General features: G+C 47.7%; 1 protein-coding gene across 1 annotated transcript; it reads right to left on the reverse strand.

Annotated features, from left to right (window-relative positions):
• Positions 1 to 14810: 14810 nt before the first annotated feature.
• LOC114082144 (small proline-rich protein 2E-like) lies at positions 14811 to 15054 on the reverse strand. Its single transcript, XM_027923529.2, has one exon. It carries the CDS (start codon positions 15052 to 15054, stop codon positions 14857 to 14859), a length of 198 nt encoding a protein of 65 aa, XP_027779330.1. The 3' UTR covers positions 14811 to 14856.
• Positions 15055 to 16536: the final 1482 nt, after the last annotated feature.

Consider the following 16536-nt stretch of genomic DNA (forward strand, 5'->3'; position numbering starts at 1 on the left):
TAATCTAGATGACTCAGTTCTGAATTTCAGGGTGCTGGGGAGCAGCAACCGGCTTGGTGTTCTTCCCTTGGAATGCCAAGAGTCAACATCAGGGCTCAACCCAAACAAATTCCTTTACCTTCAATCCCCAGGTTAGGCTACCAGTCATCTCTTCTGTCCCACTCCAGCCCAAACAAGGTGGGAAAACTGCACATGCTGCCCAGCACTGTGGGTAAGATCCCAAGGTGTGAGCTCTTTCCTAAGGCGGCCGAGGGGCCTTCTCAGGGAAAGAAGGCGCAGCCCCTGCAGGTGCCACCAGGTCCTTCTAACAGGCAGTGAAGCCAGCCAGAAGAAGGAGTAAGCAGGGCAAGGAAGTCACCAAATAGTCCCTAATCTAAACAATGCCTTTAATTCTTTCCCATAGCATTAGGGATTGAACCCGGATGCAGTACCACTGAGCAACATCCCCAACCCTCTCTTTATTTTTTATTTTGAGACGGCCTTGCTGCGTTGCCGAGGCTGGCATTTAACTTGCCGGCCTCCAGTCCCAGTCCCCAGGGAGCTGAGATTATAGGTGTGTGCCACCATGGGTGCTAACAATGCCACCTTTTGGTATTGGGACAGAACCCAGAGGTGCGTTACCACTGAGTTACACCCTCAGCCCCCTTTCTGTTTTCTGTTTTTAATTCTGAGACAGGATTTTGCTGAGTTGCTTAGGACATCTGTATTGTTGCTGTGGTTGGCCTTGAATTTCAATCCTTCTTCTTCAGCCTCCAAGTTGCTGGGGTCACAGGGGTGCTCCGCTGTGCCTAACTGCAATGCCGTTCTTTAGGACTTTTTTTTTTTTTGGAGATGGTTAAAATTATTGATTAGTTATGATTTTGTTATTCTTAGTTTTTCTACCTTTCTGCCTCATATTTCTTCAAGAACCACTCTGTGGTGTGTATTACATTTAGCACTTCTTAGAGATTTGTAGAACACACTTGAGGAAGGTGTAGTCCCTACTTTAAACTTGTAGCTATGTGGACTGGTCTTCAAGAGGTCAGGAGGTATTTACTGTGACATAATAGTAGTGGTGGGTGTTGTGTACGTAACCAGGGTAGCCAAGTTTTCCCAAAGTTGGGACCATGAATAATGCTGGGACCACGTTGGGACCCAGAATAATTGTGTTATTGTGGTTCAATAAATTATAATAAGATGTCATTATGTACTAGTATTTACATACTGTGTTTCAATAAATTATATTGAGAAATTATCAATGAGTCCGGTGTCAGCCAAATTTAATTTAGTGAAATAAAAATACCCATCAATCAAACAAAGATTGCAAAACTTTGTTCCTTGAGTGTGCAGAGAAGGCCTGAAATCCTACTAACTGCCATTTCAAAACAGAGGATCCAGTCAGGGGGTCTGTTGAGTGGACTCCTTGGGGAGACAGCAGCACACTGTATTTTCGGGGTGTGAGTGGAAAATTTTCTCAGTGGCAACCCAGACTCGAGGCAGTTTGGAAGAAAGGGGGAGAAGACAAATTTGGGTTCCAACAGAGTGCAGTCACTTGGCTTCCAGGGGCCACAGAGAAGAAGGTGGCGTGTAAATCTACAAATGTGGAGCTTTGGGGAGGGACCCCAGCAGTGACTCTTAGCCTAGAGAGCTGAGGAGTGAGGTGCCCTTGAAGCCCCCTAAAGGACCAGTTGGAAGCTCACCAGAGGAGGGACTGTCAGCGAGTGGGAGGAATTGAGGTGACCGTGGCCTGTTCAAACCAAGGACCTATTGAGGAAAACTTAGAGACCAACAGGGCCCGGCAAAGGAGAATGAGTGTAAAGAGAGAGTGCCCTTGAGGGTGAACTATGGCCAGCCTGAGGGTCTCTCATTGAAGGGAGCAAAGCCGGACACAGGGCAAGCGGAACTGAATGGGGAGCAGTTTCACATAAAGGTAGTGACCAGCTGGGTCTAGGTGACGCGCCATTTCTGTGAAGGAACATCATCCCAGCTGTCAGAAATCGTGGCGTATTTTCCACTTGTCACCTGTCCTGGAACGAGAACCTGAAATCAGGTCTGTGAATCACTGATGTGGTCAGGTGAGGGGATCCTGGACAAGGAAGTTCTTGTCATCAGTAGAGGGTGGCAAGGCATTTTGGGGATGGCATGCAGGTCATATTTTTGGTTGGGAAATCAGCACCTCGTCCCAGTCCTGGGCTCTTCCTCCGTGTGGGGCCTCCTGGGCCTTATAAAAGGGCTCCCTGCCCCGCTGAGCCATTTTCCTGCCATTCAGTTGTGGACCCTCTTTGGAGAATCTGGTGAGTACGACTCTTAGAGGCCTTTCTTGGCCCTCAGTTATCTTAGGCTTTAACTTGGGGGGAATGTGGCCATTTCCCTTAACCCATCAATGCTCATGAAGGGGGAGGAGACGACAAGGAGGTTTTGGCAATGATTTTCAACTGGTACTTGGCAGATGACGTTGAAGGGGGTGAGGGAAACGGAGTCAAAGGTGCAAATCTCATGGAGTCAAATCTTAAATGGATAGAGTTTTAAACAGCTCCATGTTCATTCCAAATAAATCCTCCTCCAGTGCAAATCTCCTTGAGGGATGGGCTGGAGCCTTCGCAGCGCTCCTCAAAGACCCACGGCTCAGTTCCCTTAAATGGGGAACCAGGGCTTAGGAAAGGTGAGAAGCGACGCTTGTTGGGGATTGGCTAGAATTTTAATACCTGGAGTTTCTTTCTCCAGGTAGATATTTATTTTCAGAAAGGTACTTGTTGTTGCTACATAAGTAATTTTGTTTTTAGAAACTGTTATAATATGAGATGAACTAAAAAAGACCAAAAAGTTGAGGGTAAAACATCCTAAAATGGAAGAATGGAGAAGCTACACAAAATCATAGACTGAGAAATCAAAACAGGCCCCTGGAGCCCGGAGGATTCATGTCCTAGGGATCTGTTCTGCCAGTGATTCTGTCTCTAACAGAACTGCTTGTCTGTCTGTCAGATTATCTGAGAGCCAGGAGAGATGTCCTACCAGCAGCAGCAGTGCAAGCAGCCCTGCCAGCCACCTCCCGGGTTCATGCATAAGTGCCCTGAGCCCTGCCTTCCACCACAGCATCCTGAGCCCTGTCCACCATGTCATCCTGAGCCCTGTCCACCACCACAGTATCCTGAGCCTTGTCCACCACTACAGCATCCTGAGCCCTGTCCACCAAAGCATCCTGAGCCCTGTCCACCACCACAGCACCCTGAGCCCTGCCATCCACTGCGGCACCCTGAACCCTGCCATCCTCCAGGGCACCCTGATCCCTGCCATCCACCGCGGCACCCTGAGCCCTGTCCACCACAGTACCCCGAGCCCTGCCATACACCAAGGCACCCCGAGCCCTGCCATCCACCACAGCATCCTGAGTCCTGTCCACCATGTCATCCTGAGCCCTGTCCACCACAGCATCCTGAGCCCTGTCCACCACCACAGCACCCTGAGCCCTGCCATGCACCGCGGCACCCTGAGCCCTGTCCACCACAGCACCCCGAGCCCTGCCATCCACCAAGGCACCCTGAGCTCTGCCATCCACCAAGGCACCCCGAGCCCTGCCATCCACCAAGGCACCCTGAGCCCTGCCATCCACCAATGCACCCTGAGCCCTGCCATCCACCAAGGCACCCCGAGCCCTGCCATCCTCCAAGGCACCCCGAGCCCTGCCATCCACCAAGGCACCCTGAGCCCTGCCATCCTCCCAGGCACCCTGAGCCCTTCCATCCACCAATGCACCCTGAGCCCTGCCATCCACCAAGGCACCCCGAGCCCTGCCATCCACCAATGCACCCTGAGCCCTGCCATCCACCAAGGCACCCTGAGCCCTGCCATCCTCCAAGGCACCCTGAGCCCTTCCATCCACCAATGCACCCTGAGCCCTGCCATCCACCAAGGCACCCCGAGCCCTGCCATCCACCAATGCACCCTGAGCCCTGCCATCCTCCACGGCGCCCTGAGCCCTGCCATCCTCCACGGCACCCTGAGCCCTGCCATCCACCAAGGCACCCTGAGCCCTGCCATCCACCAAGGCACCCTGAGCCCTGCCATCCACCAAGGCACCATGAGCCCTGCAATCCACCAATGCACCCTGAGCCCTGCCATCCTCCAAGGCACCCTGAGCCCTGCCATCCACCAAGGCACCCTGAGCCCTGCCATCCTCCAAGGCACCCTGAACCCTGCCATCATCCAGGGCACCCTGAGCCCTGCCATCCACCAAGGCACCCTGATCCCTGCCATCCTCCATGGCACCCTGAGCCCTGCCATCCTCCACGGCACCCTGAGCCCTGCCATCCACCACGGCACCCTGAGCCCTGCAATCCACCATGGTACCCTGAGCCCTGTCATCCACAAAGGCACTCTGAGCCCTACTATCCTCCACGGCACCCAGAGCCCTACCCACCCTTAAGGAGCTCAGAATCATGCTCAACTTCAAGGTGCCATGAGTAATATCCACTTGCTCTTTGCCCACCTGCAATGCACACCTCCACCATGTCAACAGAATGCCCTCCTGTGCAACCAGGACCACCTGCCAACAGAAGTGTTCATCCAAGAGTGATAGCACTGGAATTTATAGGGACCATGAAACAACAAGATCCAGAGACTCTTCTTAAATCTCCTTCCTCCTCCCTTCAGCCATGGTGACCGACAGAACCTTCCTTCATTTCCTACCTTGTTGGCACTGACGGAGGGAGGGCTTTGCTCCTGCACCTGATACTGTGTTGCTGGAAGCTGATCAGTGGGGTCCTTGCCTGACCTTGCTCTGCCAGCCACCCGTCTGTCTGTCATCTCCATGGAGGTCCCGTCTTGTGAGCCTGTCCTTGTCTATTTTGCTTCTCCAATAAAGCACACGTTTCCTGGTCAAGCCACATAAGTTTTGTTTGCATTTTGTGTGTTTTTAAAAACCTCGTCTGTGAACCGTGTTAGATGAGTGTTCTTTTCCACCCCTACTGCATTATTTGAATCAGGCTTTCAACCATTGAATTCAGTTTTGCTTGATATATGCCTTTGGATCGATTGCATCAAATAATTCTCATATTGGTTTGAAACTCACTTTTACCCCTTTGAACTTGATGACCTTGAAAGATTATTTAAAGTTTCTTCAGTTTCTTCAAAAAGTAGGGAAGAAGGTATTCAACTCAGGATACTCCGAGAAATGAATTAAATTGTTCACAAATGTTTCCTGATTGTCTACCCAGTGCTAGGCAGTCTTCCAAGAGCTGGGAATATGGATGATGGTCACAAAGTCATTGTTCCTATAGAGTTTATATCCCCCCCCCCACAGATACACACACACATGACAAATAAAAGTTATGCCTGCATGGGTTATATTTAGAGAAAATTGTTGAGAAAACCCTTCTAAAGAGACTTTTGTGCAAAGACACAAAGAGTGAGCCATGGACATACCTGGGGGTAGACTGTCCCAATGAGAGGGAATGACATGTCTTGGGGAAGTGCAAAATAGCAGCAAAGAGTGTCAAGGGGGACACTGTCTGCAGGTGAGGTCATCTCTAGGTGACAGTAATGATTGGTACACACTAAAGGGTTGACAGCCACATTCTGCTGAAGGTTTGTGTGAAAGGTCACCTAACAGCACTTATGGTGATTTTTAAAAAGCAAAATAAATAAGGAATAAATTAAAACTCTTGTAAAATGAAAAATTACTTTGAAGGAGTAAACAAATGACAAGTAGCTCTACTAGTTATTCCACGTATCTAGGTCAGTTTTCTGTTGCTGTGATGGAATACTTAGGACGGGGTAACCAATAAAAAGTGGTGGGTTTCTCACAGTTCTAGAGGTTGGGAAGTCCAAGGTTTAGGATTCAAGGGTCGTGTCTGGTGAGGGCTTTCTTGCTGGTGGGGACTCTGCAGAGTTTTTTAAGAGCTTTGTATTGTACATAATAGTTGGGCTCATCCCAGGAACTCACACCTGCCTGAAGTTGACTTCATTCCTGGTCTCTCCTTCCCTCCCTGTCCACCCCCAACCCTTCTCCTTCCTCTACTCCACTGCTCTTTCTTCTGCTCTCCTACTGACTCACGTTTGATGGTTCTTGAGGCCATCCTACCTTCCCTGCCCCTTTCCTTTATTTTCCTCTAGCTTCTGCACATGAGAGAAAACACTGGATTCTGAGTTTCTGAGTATGTTCATTTCCCTTCTCTCTGAGGCAGCCCAGAGCAACACACGGTGAGACAGGAGACTCACTTTATAACAAGCCTCTGCACCCACAGCTCACCAAGCCATTCATTCACTCATCTGTCCGTGAAGTTCCATCTTCTAATACCATTTACATGTGACTTCAGGGATTATGTCTCCAACCTGTGAATTCTGAGGAACAACATTTGAACTAGAGCACCATCTTAAAGGGAAATCCATTTCATCAATTTCATTCAATCATAGTTAGGAAAATGCTGGGGAATTTTGTTCTTGATGTACTCTTAACCCTAAAGGAAAAGCAGACTTTACAGAAGCAAACACAAAATGACTTCAAGTTATATCCTAACAGTAAGTTCTTAAGAAGAGCTCGGGGTTAATATTGTTGCTAGTGCTTTCCTCCATCCCCATTTGTTTTCTAAAAAATAAAGCAATCTTCATATTTTAGGGAAACATAATAGAGCATTCATAAAGTTCATAAACTTTAGCTGTATGTGGTAAATAGTCATACACTGTACACTTGTGCAGCCAACCCCCCCAATCAATAAAAGTAATATTGCCAATCCTGCAAAAGTGCCCCCCCCCCATTGCTTATTCAATGACCGTCCACTCTCTTACCTCTGGAGGTAAGCAGAAATCACAGTGCTGACTTTTAGTGTGCATGCTTTTGTGTGTGGGGGTGTGTGTGTGCGTGTGCGTGGATTTTTTCCAGTTTTTGAACTGCACATAAACAGAACCATGTTATATTTTTTGGTCTATCTTATTCCAATCAACATTATGTAGTCTTAGTTTATTCATTACTGTATTTTAGTATACCATTGCACAAGTGTGCAACACTATCTATCTATCTATCTATCTATTTATTCTACTCTTGATTGACATCAGGTTGACGTGCCTTTTTGATATCTCCTTCATGACCACTAGTGCACATGTCACATATTTTGTCTGTCTAATTGTTCTGGCGAGAGTTTCAAGAACTATGTTAAAAGGAAGTGCTGAAAGAGGGCATCTCTGTCTTGTTCCAGTTTTTAGAGAGAATGCCTTCAGTTTTTCTCTGTTTAGAATGATGTTGGCCTGGGACTTAGCAAAGACAGCTTTTACAATATGGAGATATGTTCCTGTTATCCCTAGTTTTGCTAGTATTTTGAACATGAAGGAGTGCTGTATTTTGTTGAATGTCTTTTCAGCATCTATTAAGATGATCATATAATTCTTTAACTCTATTGATGTGATGAATTATATTTATTGATTTCCTTATGTTGAACCAACCTTGCATCCCTGGAATGAACCCCACTTGATCGTGGTGCACTATCATTTTGATATGTTTTTGTATTTGATTTGCTAGAATTTTTTTGAGAATTTTTGCATCTGTGTTAACTAGAGATATTGATCTGAATTTTTTTTTCTTTGATGTGTCTGTCTTTGTCTGGTTTTGGAATCAGGGTGATATTGACCTCATAGAATCAGTTTGGAAGTGCTCCCTCTTTTTCTATTTCATGAAATAATTTGAGGAGGGTTGGTATTAGTTCTTTGAAGGTCTTGTAGAATGCAGCTGTGTATCCACTGGGTCCTGGGCGTTTCTTGGTTGGTAGGCTTTGATGGCGTCTTCTATTTCATTGCTTGAAATTGATCTGTTTATCTTGTGGATATAATCATGATTCAATTTTGGCAAAGCATATGACTCTAGAAATTTGTTGATGACTTTGATATTTTCTATTTTATTGGAGTAAAAATTTTCAAAATAATTTCTAATTATCTTCTGTATTTCTGTAGTGTCTGTTGTGATATTTCCTTTTTCATCACAGATATTAGTAATTTGAGTTTTCTCTCTCCTTTTCTTCATTAGCATGGCTAAGAGCTTATCAATTTTATTTATTTTTCCAAAGAACCAACTTTTTGTTTTGTCAATTTTTAATTGTTTTGTTTCAACTTAATTGATTTTAGCTCTGATTGTAATTATTTCCTGTCTTCTACTGCTTTTGGTGTTGATTTGGTCTTTGTTTGCTAGTGCTTTGAGATGTAATGTTAGGTCATTTACTTATTGACTTTTTATTCTGCTCAGGAATGAACTCCATGCAATGAATTTTCCTATTAGTACTGCCTTCATAGTGTTCTAGAGATTTTGATATGTTGTATCAGTGTTCTCATTTACCTTTAAGAAATTTTTAATCTCTTGTTTGATGTATTTTGCAACCCATTGTTCATCCAATAGCATATTATTCAGTCTCTAAGTGTGGAGTAGCTTCTCTTTTTTATTGAATCATTGTTTTCTGATTTTACTCCATTGTGATCTGGATAGTATGATGCAGGGTAGTATCTCTACTTTTTTTTGTATTTGCTAAGAGTTGCTTTGTGGCATAATGTATGGTCTATTTTAGAGAAGGATCCATGTGCTGCTGAGAAGAACGTGTATTTGCTTGTTGAAGTATAAAATATTCTATATTTGTCAGTTAAGTCTAAGTTATTGATCGTATTATTAAGTTCTATAGTTTCTTTGTTTAGCTTTTGTTTGGAAGATCTATCCAGTGGTGAAAAAGGTGTGTTCAAGTCACCCAGAATTATTGTGTTGTGGTCTATTTGACTCTTGAACTTGAGAAGAGTTTGTTTGACTAAAATAGATGCTCCATTGTTTGGGGCATATATATTTATAATTGCTATGTCTTGTTGGAGTATGTTCCCTTGAGCAGTATGAAGTGTCCTTCTTTATCCCTTTTGATTAACTTAAGTCTACTTTATGTGATATGAGGATGGAAACCCTGCTTGTTTCCACAGTCCACGTGAGTGGTCTGTTTTCTCCCAACATTTTACCTTCAGCCTGTGGATGTCTTTTCCTATGAGTCCCTTGAAGGCAGCATATTGTTGGGTCTTTTTTAAAATTTCAATCTGCCAGTCTATGTGTTTTGATTGATGAGTTTAGGTCATTAACATTCAATGTTATTATTGAAGCATAATTTGTTTTCCTGGTTATATTTGTTTATTTTTGTTATTTAACTTGACTTGTTTTCTCCTTTGATTGGTTTTTCCTTTAGTGTAACACCTGCCTTTGCTGATTTTCGTCATTGTTTTTCATTTCTTCCTCATGGAATATTTTGCAGAGGATGTTCTATAGTGCAGAGTTTAGTTGTAAATTCTTTTAACTTTTGCTTATCATAGAAGGCTTTTATTTTGTCATCAAATCTACAGCTTAATTTTGCTGGATATAAGATTCTTGGTTGGCATCCATTTTCTTTCAGAGCTTGGTATATGTTGTTCCAGGATCTTCTAGCTTTCAGGGTCTGGGTTGAAAGATCTGCATCTTTTCTAATTGGTTTCCCCCTATATGTATCCGGTTGCTTTCTCTTGTTGCTTTTAAAATTTTCTCCATATTCTGCATGCCAGACATTTTCATTATAAGGTGCCTTGGTGTGAATCTGTTGTGATTTTGTACATTTGGTGTCCTAGAAGACTCTTGTATTTGATTTTCCAATTCATTCTTCATGTTTTCAAAATTTTCTGATATTATTTCATTGAATAGAGTGTGTATTCCTTTGGTCTGTAACTCTATGCCTTCCTCTATCCCAATAATTCTTAAATTTGGCCTTTTTATGCTATCCCATAATTCTTGAATATTCTGCTCATGGTTTCTTACCATCTTCACTGTGTGGTCAACATTATTTTCAAGATTATATATTTTGTCTTCATTGTCTGAGGTCCTGTCTTCCAGGTGCTTTCTATTTTGTTTTTTATTTGGTTTATTATTTCTTTCATTTTAAGGATTTCTGGTTTTTTTTTCAGAACCTTATTGAAGTCATCTTTTGCTTCCTTTATTTGCTTATGTAGCTCTTTATTGAAATGATCTTTTGCTGCCTGTATTTGCTCTCTTACATCATCCTTTAATTCACAGAATGTTTAATTATGCACATCCTGACTCCTTCTCTGTCACTTCTCCTGCGGGGCTGGCCATGGGTTTTGATGGTGTAGTGTCCTGGTTTGTTGGGGGCCTTTCTTCCCTTGTGTGTTCATGTTGTTCATGTGTCCTCCCTTCCAGCTCTGTGGACGTGAGTGTTACAGTTTCTACCCTATAGGATTATAGTGCCCTTCAGGTTCCTAAAACCTCTCCTTTAAGGGGGAGAGCAATATTAACAGATCCCAATAGAGACAATACACAACCTTAAACCAAATAGTTGCTATTAAAATGTTTACAGTTTTGTCACAATATGCAGAAATGGCGAGTTCAATTATCTACAATATAAACAGTAGGTTTGTGAAAGGGTCGACAGTTTCTGATGGTCGTCAAAGAAGTGGGGGTGAGTTGTAGGAGGAGATGTTGAGGGGGTAGGAGGTGAGGATATAGAGTGTTAGATCTTGGAAAGCATGAAAGAGGAATCTAAAGAAGTTGGTTAGTAGCAGGAGAAGAGAGATAAAGTGATTTTGTGAAGACCAGTAAGTGGGAAGACAGTAGAGTACAAAATCAAACAAAAAAAAAATACAGAAAGAAATATTAAGAAAAATAAAAATGTAAAAAATAGGAGATAAACACAACTGTGATATCCTATTCAGACATCCCAGTGCTCAGTAGCCTAGTTTATGAAAAGTACTTGGTTCCACAAATGTTGGGGATGTGAGGATGGAAGGACAGAGGGAGAGAGAGAAAGAGATAGAGATAGAGATAGAGAGAGAGAGAGATATTCAAGGATTGTTTTGGTTGGAGATCAGTATCTTTCCTGCCTCCCTTCTCCACAATAGGTGGGGCTGTCTGTGGTTTGCTGGTATCTCCAGCCTCAGGATGGTGAAGGTTATTGGGTGTGAGGGCTGGTCTTGGGGGCAGACCTCCTGGGGGGGGTATAGCATTTGCTGTACCCAGTGGGAGACTGCACCCCAAGGACCTCCTTTGTGGCCCACTCATGTGATGTGGGGCCTGGTCTTAAATCCCTATTTCATCTGTAGACCCAGCAATGCCTGGTCTCTTACTTGGCCTCTAACCTCTATCTCCCTCCCCTCCCTCTCTACTTCCCAGTCAGGCACCCCTCTCTACAGGTCTTGTGGGCTGAGCTCTGGGGGCTGCGCCCCTGTGGGAGCTGTTTTGTCGGGGCAGTTCAGGGCCAGGCTGTGCGAGCTGCAGAAGGCCTGGTACCCACAGGCACTGTGCCGGGTTAGTGGCCGCCGGGGAGGGGGGAGTTGGGGACTAAAGGAACCTTGATATTGCTTCCTAGCCCCAACCACTGTCCCAAGATGGGGGTTTCCCCCACTAAGATGGTGAGGAGGGCGTCCCAAGATGGAGGCGGCTGCTTTCAGCCATGGGTGTGGGCCGGGTGAGGCCTGGCGGTGGCGGTGGACAGCGTGTGCAGAGATGCAGCTCTGTGGGGAGCCGGGTTTTGCTGGCCCCCGTCTCCAGACCCTGTGAGGTGTCCCCAGGTGCAGGCTACCGTGTAGGGGACTGTGGCACTGGCTGTGGTGCCCCAAGATCGAGGCGACCAGGGGAGCCTCAGGTGGTGGATGGGGTCCACCTGGGAGTGGCCAAGGAGTTCCTGCACATGCGCAGTGGCCGGTGTCCTGTGTGGCAGTGGCAGCTGGGAGTCCTGTGTGGCTGGGTGGCCAGGAGTCCTCGTGAGTGCTGATGCCTGTGTCCTGCTCGGGCACCTGAAGGTCCTGGTGGGTGAGTGGCTGGGAGTCCTGTGCTGACCGAGGCCTGGAGCCCTGGGGACACAGCTGTGGGGTCCTCTAATCACCAGAGGGAAACAGCTTCCCCTGCTTCAACCCCAGGTCCCAGAGCCCCACGGAAGGCAGCTCCCTCCAGCCTGCCGTCTGGGATCCCCGGGCCCCAACTTTGTTCTTGAGACATAAACCGTTGTCAGAGCAGGTTTTGGTGACTTCAGGACGTCAGTCTTGTCCTCATGAGCTCCTCTGGGCAGCAGGAGTCCATGGGGAGGAGAGGTGGTGGGACACGTGGGAGGCAGGTCCAGCTGCAGCCTGTCTGTCCACCTGGTGGGGGACACCCCCTTGTGGGAGCATGACTGTTAGGTGTAGTTCAAGAGCAGAATTTGGCCACTGAGAAGAAGGTGGAGAATGACTTAATACCCTATAGAAATGGCCAGCTCTTCACAGTGACCCACAGTGCAGGCATTCCTAGCTGACCTTGTGTCTGGCTCACACAGTCCCCAGACAGCAGCTTGTGACAGTCCAAGTCTCACTGAGGAGATTCCAACTTGGTGATGCATTGGAGCCCATTATATTTTAGGTTCCTCCAACCCTCCTTTCTGATGTCCACCATCCCAGTTCAATGCTGAGACTCACCCCAGCCCCTTTCCTACCCTCTGTACCAGGCCAGGCGACTCTCCAACCTGTGATCCTAACACCGAGCTCTGGATCACTTTCCTCCATGACAGGGACCACAGCTGGGACAGTGGCCTCCAGATGGCTCACCGTTGTTCTCCAGACCCACGCATTGGCCTGGCCCCAGGGAGAGTGCCAGGGAGACGTAGCAGGGAGCACCTGCCGGGTCCCTCAAGCAGGTGAAGGCCCCCAGTCTCTGCAGCCCTCAGAGCATGAAGTTTACTTTTCCATTTATAATCTTAGGGAGAGACTGAGCTCTAGGGATTTCCTGTGCCCTCTTCAGGGATGGAGGCTGCATCCTCGGTTCCCTTCACCAGAAAGACGTCCTGGACTGGCCAGTGGAACAGAAGAAGCTTAATAATCTCTCAAAGTAAAGGAAGGGAAACCTGGTCAGGGTGTGCCTCACAAGGCGCTCCCCTGGTGCAGAGGGTCAGAGGTCATTCCATGCCACCAGCTCCCAGCTGGTGGAGCTAGAAACACACGGGAAATGGAATATGATTGGGTTCAAGTCTCCACTCCCAGGGAAGGTCCATCCACTGCACTGAGAAGCCCAGGGCGGAGCCCAGTGTGAAACCCAGGAGCCGTCCTCTGCCTCCCCTCCTTCCCCATCCTCCACAACCCACAGGGCACCCAGGCTCCCGACTGCACCAGGAGGGAAGCCCCTGTCAGACCAGTTCAATGGCCCATGAAGCAAGTCTGGGCCCACGACCTCTGCAGACCCCTGAGAGAATCCTCTCCAGAATCTCAGAGCAGTTCACTGTTCTGTCCTCTTTGTCTTCAGTCTTTAATCAAGGTAGACATGTTCTAAGTGGTGTCAGTGGTGGTGAAGAGAAGTGCAGAACGCAGTTTAGCAGGATCAGATGGGCACTGACCAGTGAGTGTTAAAGTGTGGAACTCAGCTTGGCAGGATGATTAAAACAGACTTCACGTGCATCCATAAATAAGGGGGTACCCAGACCCAAGGGGAGCTTCCTTAGCCTCCTGAAGCTTGTGCTGCTGTGCTGCTCATGTTGGGAGACACGGGGGTCGGGCTCCCCCTGACTCCTAGACTAGTGGTTGACAAGGTGTGGTGTGAGGACCTTGGGTCCCTGAAGTGCATTCAGCAGGATCAGTGAGGTTAAACTTTAAAACTATAATAAGATCTTATTTGTCTTTTTAATTCACTTTTTAAAAAAGGAGCCCTCATAGAATTTTCCAGAGGGTATGTGACATGAGTGACATCATCACTCTGGCAGTTAGTGCAATATCTGCATGTGGACAGTGTGTTTAAATTTTTCTGGATTTCATTTTTAATACAAGAAATATCCATAGATATTACCCACAAGAACAAAACCTCCTTGAGATACTCAATAATCTTAAGAGTGCACATAGTGTGAAAACTGCTGCAAAAATAACCCCTGTTGGAGTCCATTCCCTACAGGCCAGACCCCAGGGGGAGCCAGGTCCCAGGTCCCAGGGCTGAGTCCCACAGTCTGCATGGACCCGAGGGCCTGCCTCACGCTCAGCTCAGTCTGCAGCCCTGAGTCCCCACGTCCCTGCATGGGGAGTCCCTATGAGAATTCATGGAGAGGGGCCTGGGGGCAGGAAACATGAGGGACTGAGATGGACAGCCAGAGGAGAAGGAGACGCTTAGGTTGACCTGGGCGCCCAGTCACTCTCATATGGCCCTGAGTTCCCAGGTCTTACCAAGGGTTTCCCACTCAGTCTCTGCTGCCCTCCACTGGCCCTTTGTCCCTCTGTGACGTCTACCATCCCCAGCAAGAGAACAGGCACAAGGTCAACCATGGATTTTATTTTTTTAATTTGGGAATCAGAGAAGAAGAAACTTTATAGGTCTCAGAATATTCCAGGTTCAGAGTTCAAAGAAAGGGGTGAGCTGCGTCAGGGTTGGTGGAGATTATTAGTAGGAAACAGAACCAGAAGATGTCATTGACGTCACCACAGGGCGTGGAGCTGGGGTGTAAGGCTCTAGGCGTTTTTTCCCATTGATTTAAACAGTTTCTTGTGTTCATTTTTAAGTCGTGCTTGCTCCAGGAAACCTTGATGAAGTTGTTGCATCCCAAGGAGGTAGAGAGAGGAGCAAGTTCTGAGTTCTTACAGTGATCCACATGATCAGCAGGAGGCTGGGTGGTGGAGGAGGTCGCAGCTGAACATAATGGCATATTTGAACCACGGGTCAAAGGTCTGAGAAGGTGACCCTCCTGTCTAATCCCTGCAGCCTCCTGGAAGAGGAGGTGGAAGGAGGCATGGATTTGGGGAGCAAAAGCCAGTTGACTTTCTTCTTGGTTCTGAACTGGAAGCTTTTCTAGGGTGATCCTTGCAGTGTCTGGAAATAAGCTGGAGGAGGTGGGCAGTGGGCAGTGTCTGCATGTCCAGGTGAGAGAGGGCTGGCCCCTGAGGCTACTTCCACTTTGGTGGATAGTCCTGCTGGCATGGAGGGCACTGGACAGGGGGGCACTTCTGCTGGCTGCAGGGTGGAGGACAAGGCTCAGGGACTTTGGGAGGACAGGGCTCTGGGACCTTGGGAGGACAGGGCTCTGGGACCTGGGGAGGAGGCTGGCAGGGGACTTTGCATTGTTGCTGCTGTTGATAGGACATTTTTCCAAAGTTGAAGGTAAACTGAAAGAAAGAAGAAGCACTTTAGACTGAGACTGCACTAGGGAAGGAAGTGATCCCCAAGCCTAAAACAAGGGAAAAGCATCCTCTCCCCTCACCCCTTAAAATATCAATGGAGAGACGTTGCACTTATTCCTAAGACTGTCCCCCTCAGGAATCTCCCTGGACCACAGCTGCCAACCACGGGGAGTTTGGTGGCTCTGCCCACAGGTGGCCAGTGTCTCCTCAGCCTCCCCCTCTCAGGAGATTGGGCCTGGAGTGTGTGCTATTCTTTAAATGAACATTTCTCACACTCCAAGGAACCAGGGAAATAAGAAATGTGGAAAGTTCTGGAAGGTGGGCCTTGAGATAAAAGGGAGAACGTCTTTGGAGATGTTGGCTTCAGGAGAAGAAGGCTGGGGACAGCAGGACACCGTGACATTTAACCATCTGTGGAGGCAGAGCCAACTTGGAGGGAGGCTGGGTCATATTTTTCCCTTTTCGGGTGGCCGTGGCCCCTATTCTCCACTAAGTCGTCTCTTCTCCTGACTCAGAGGCCTTCTGGTGACTCCCCCAGGCCTTTCCTGTCTCCCCACCACTTTGCCACTTGATCCTGCTCCTTCAGGGACAACCAGCCTCCCGTGTGGTGGCCAGCAGTGAGCACTAGAATCCAGGAGCACACCTGCGTTAGTAGGGAGCCCCAGTTGGGCACCCCACATCCTAAGCTCTGCGTTTTATTAGCTTTATCTTGGGTCCCGAAGCTCAGTCACTGAAGGAGAAACACTCAACGTGATGGACAAGCTGGGTTCACGCCTCAGCTTCACCAACGTCCACTGAGTGGCCCGGCATTTTGTCCTCTTCCACTGCGTCCTTAACCTCCTCCAGCTCAAAGGTCACTTTAGGTTTAGAACAGTGGCCAGCCAACATTTATTGTCAAGGGCCAGAGAGGAGACATGCAGGCGTGGCAGGCCAATGTCTGTAAGAATTCCTCCCGTCTGTCATTGTGGAGAAAAGCAATGACAGAAAGTACATAAACCCACATGAGGGCCGTGTCCCAGTGAAACCTTGGTGTCATACACACTGGTGGCAAGTGGCCTGGGGCTGACTTAGGTTTGCCAAGGCCTGTGGGCTACAGCTGACCTTGGACGTGTCTCCTCCTCTCTCTCCCTGCTGGCTGCCTGACCCCCTTGGTCCTTATTTCCTTCTCTGTCCTGTGCCTCTGTTCATCTTGCTGACTCTGACGATCTTCCTGTCCCTTCTCCATCCCTCCCAACCCCAGGCTCTACCCTGCCTCCTCATCACGCCCATCGGGACCCTGTTGATGGTCCCGTGGGGCTTTCTCCCCCCAGCGCCGGCTCCCACTCACCTGCGGCTCTCCCGGCTGCTCTGTCCTCAGGGATCCACAAGGCAGTGGGGCAGCCTGGAGCAGGGTCTTTTATCCTGGGCTCAGCCTGGGAAGGAGGAAACCAAAGGGGTTTCCCCACC

Source organism: Marmota flaviventris, chromosome 10 (genome assembly GCF_047511675.1).
Source record: "Marmota flaviventris isolate mMarFla1 chromosome 10, mMarFla1.hap1, whole genome shotgun sequence".
In the NCBI taxonomy this organism is placed as follows: Eukaryota; Metazoa; Chordata; class Mammalia; order Rodentia; family Sciuridae; genus Marmota; species Marmota flaviventris.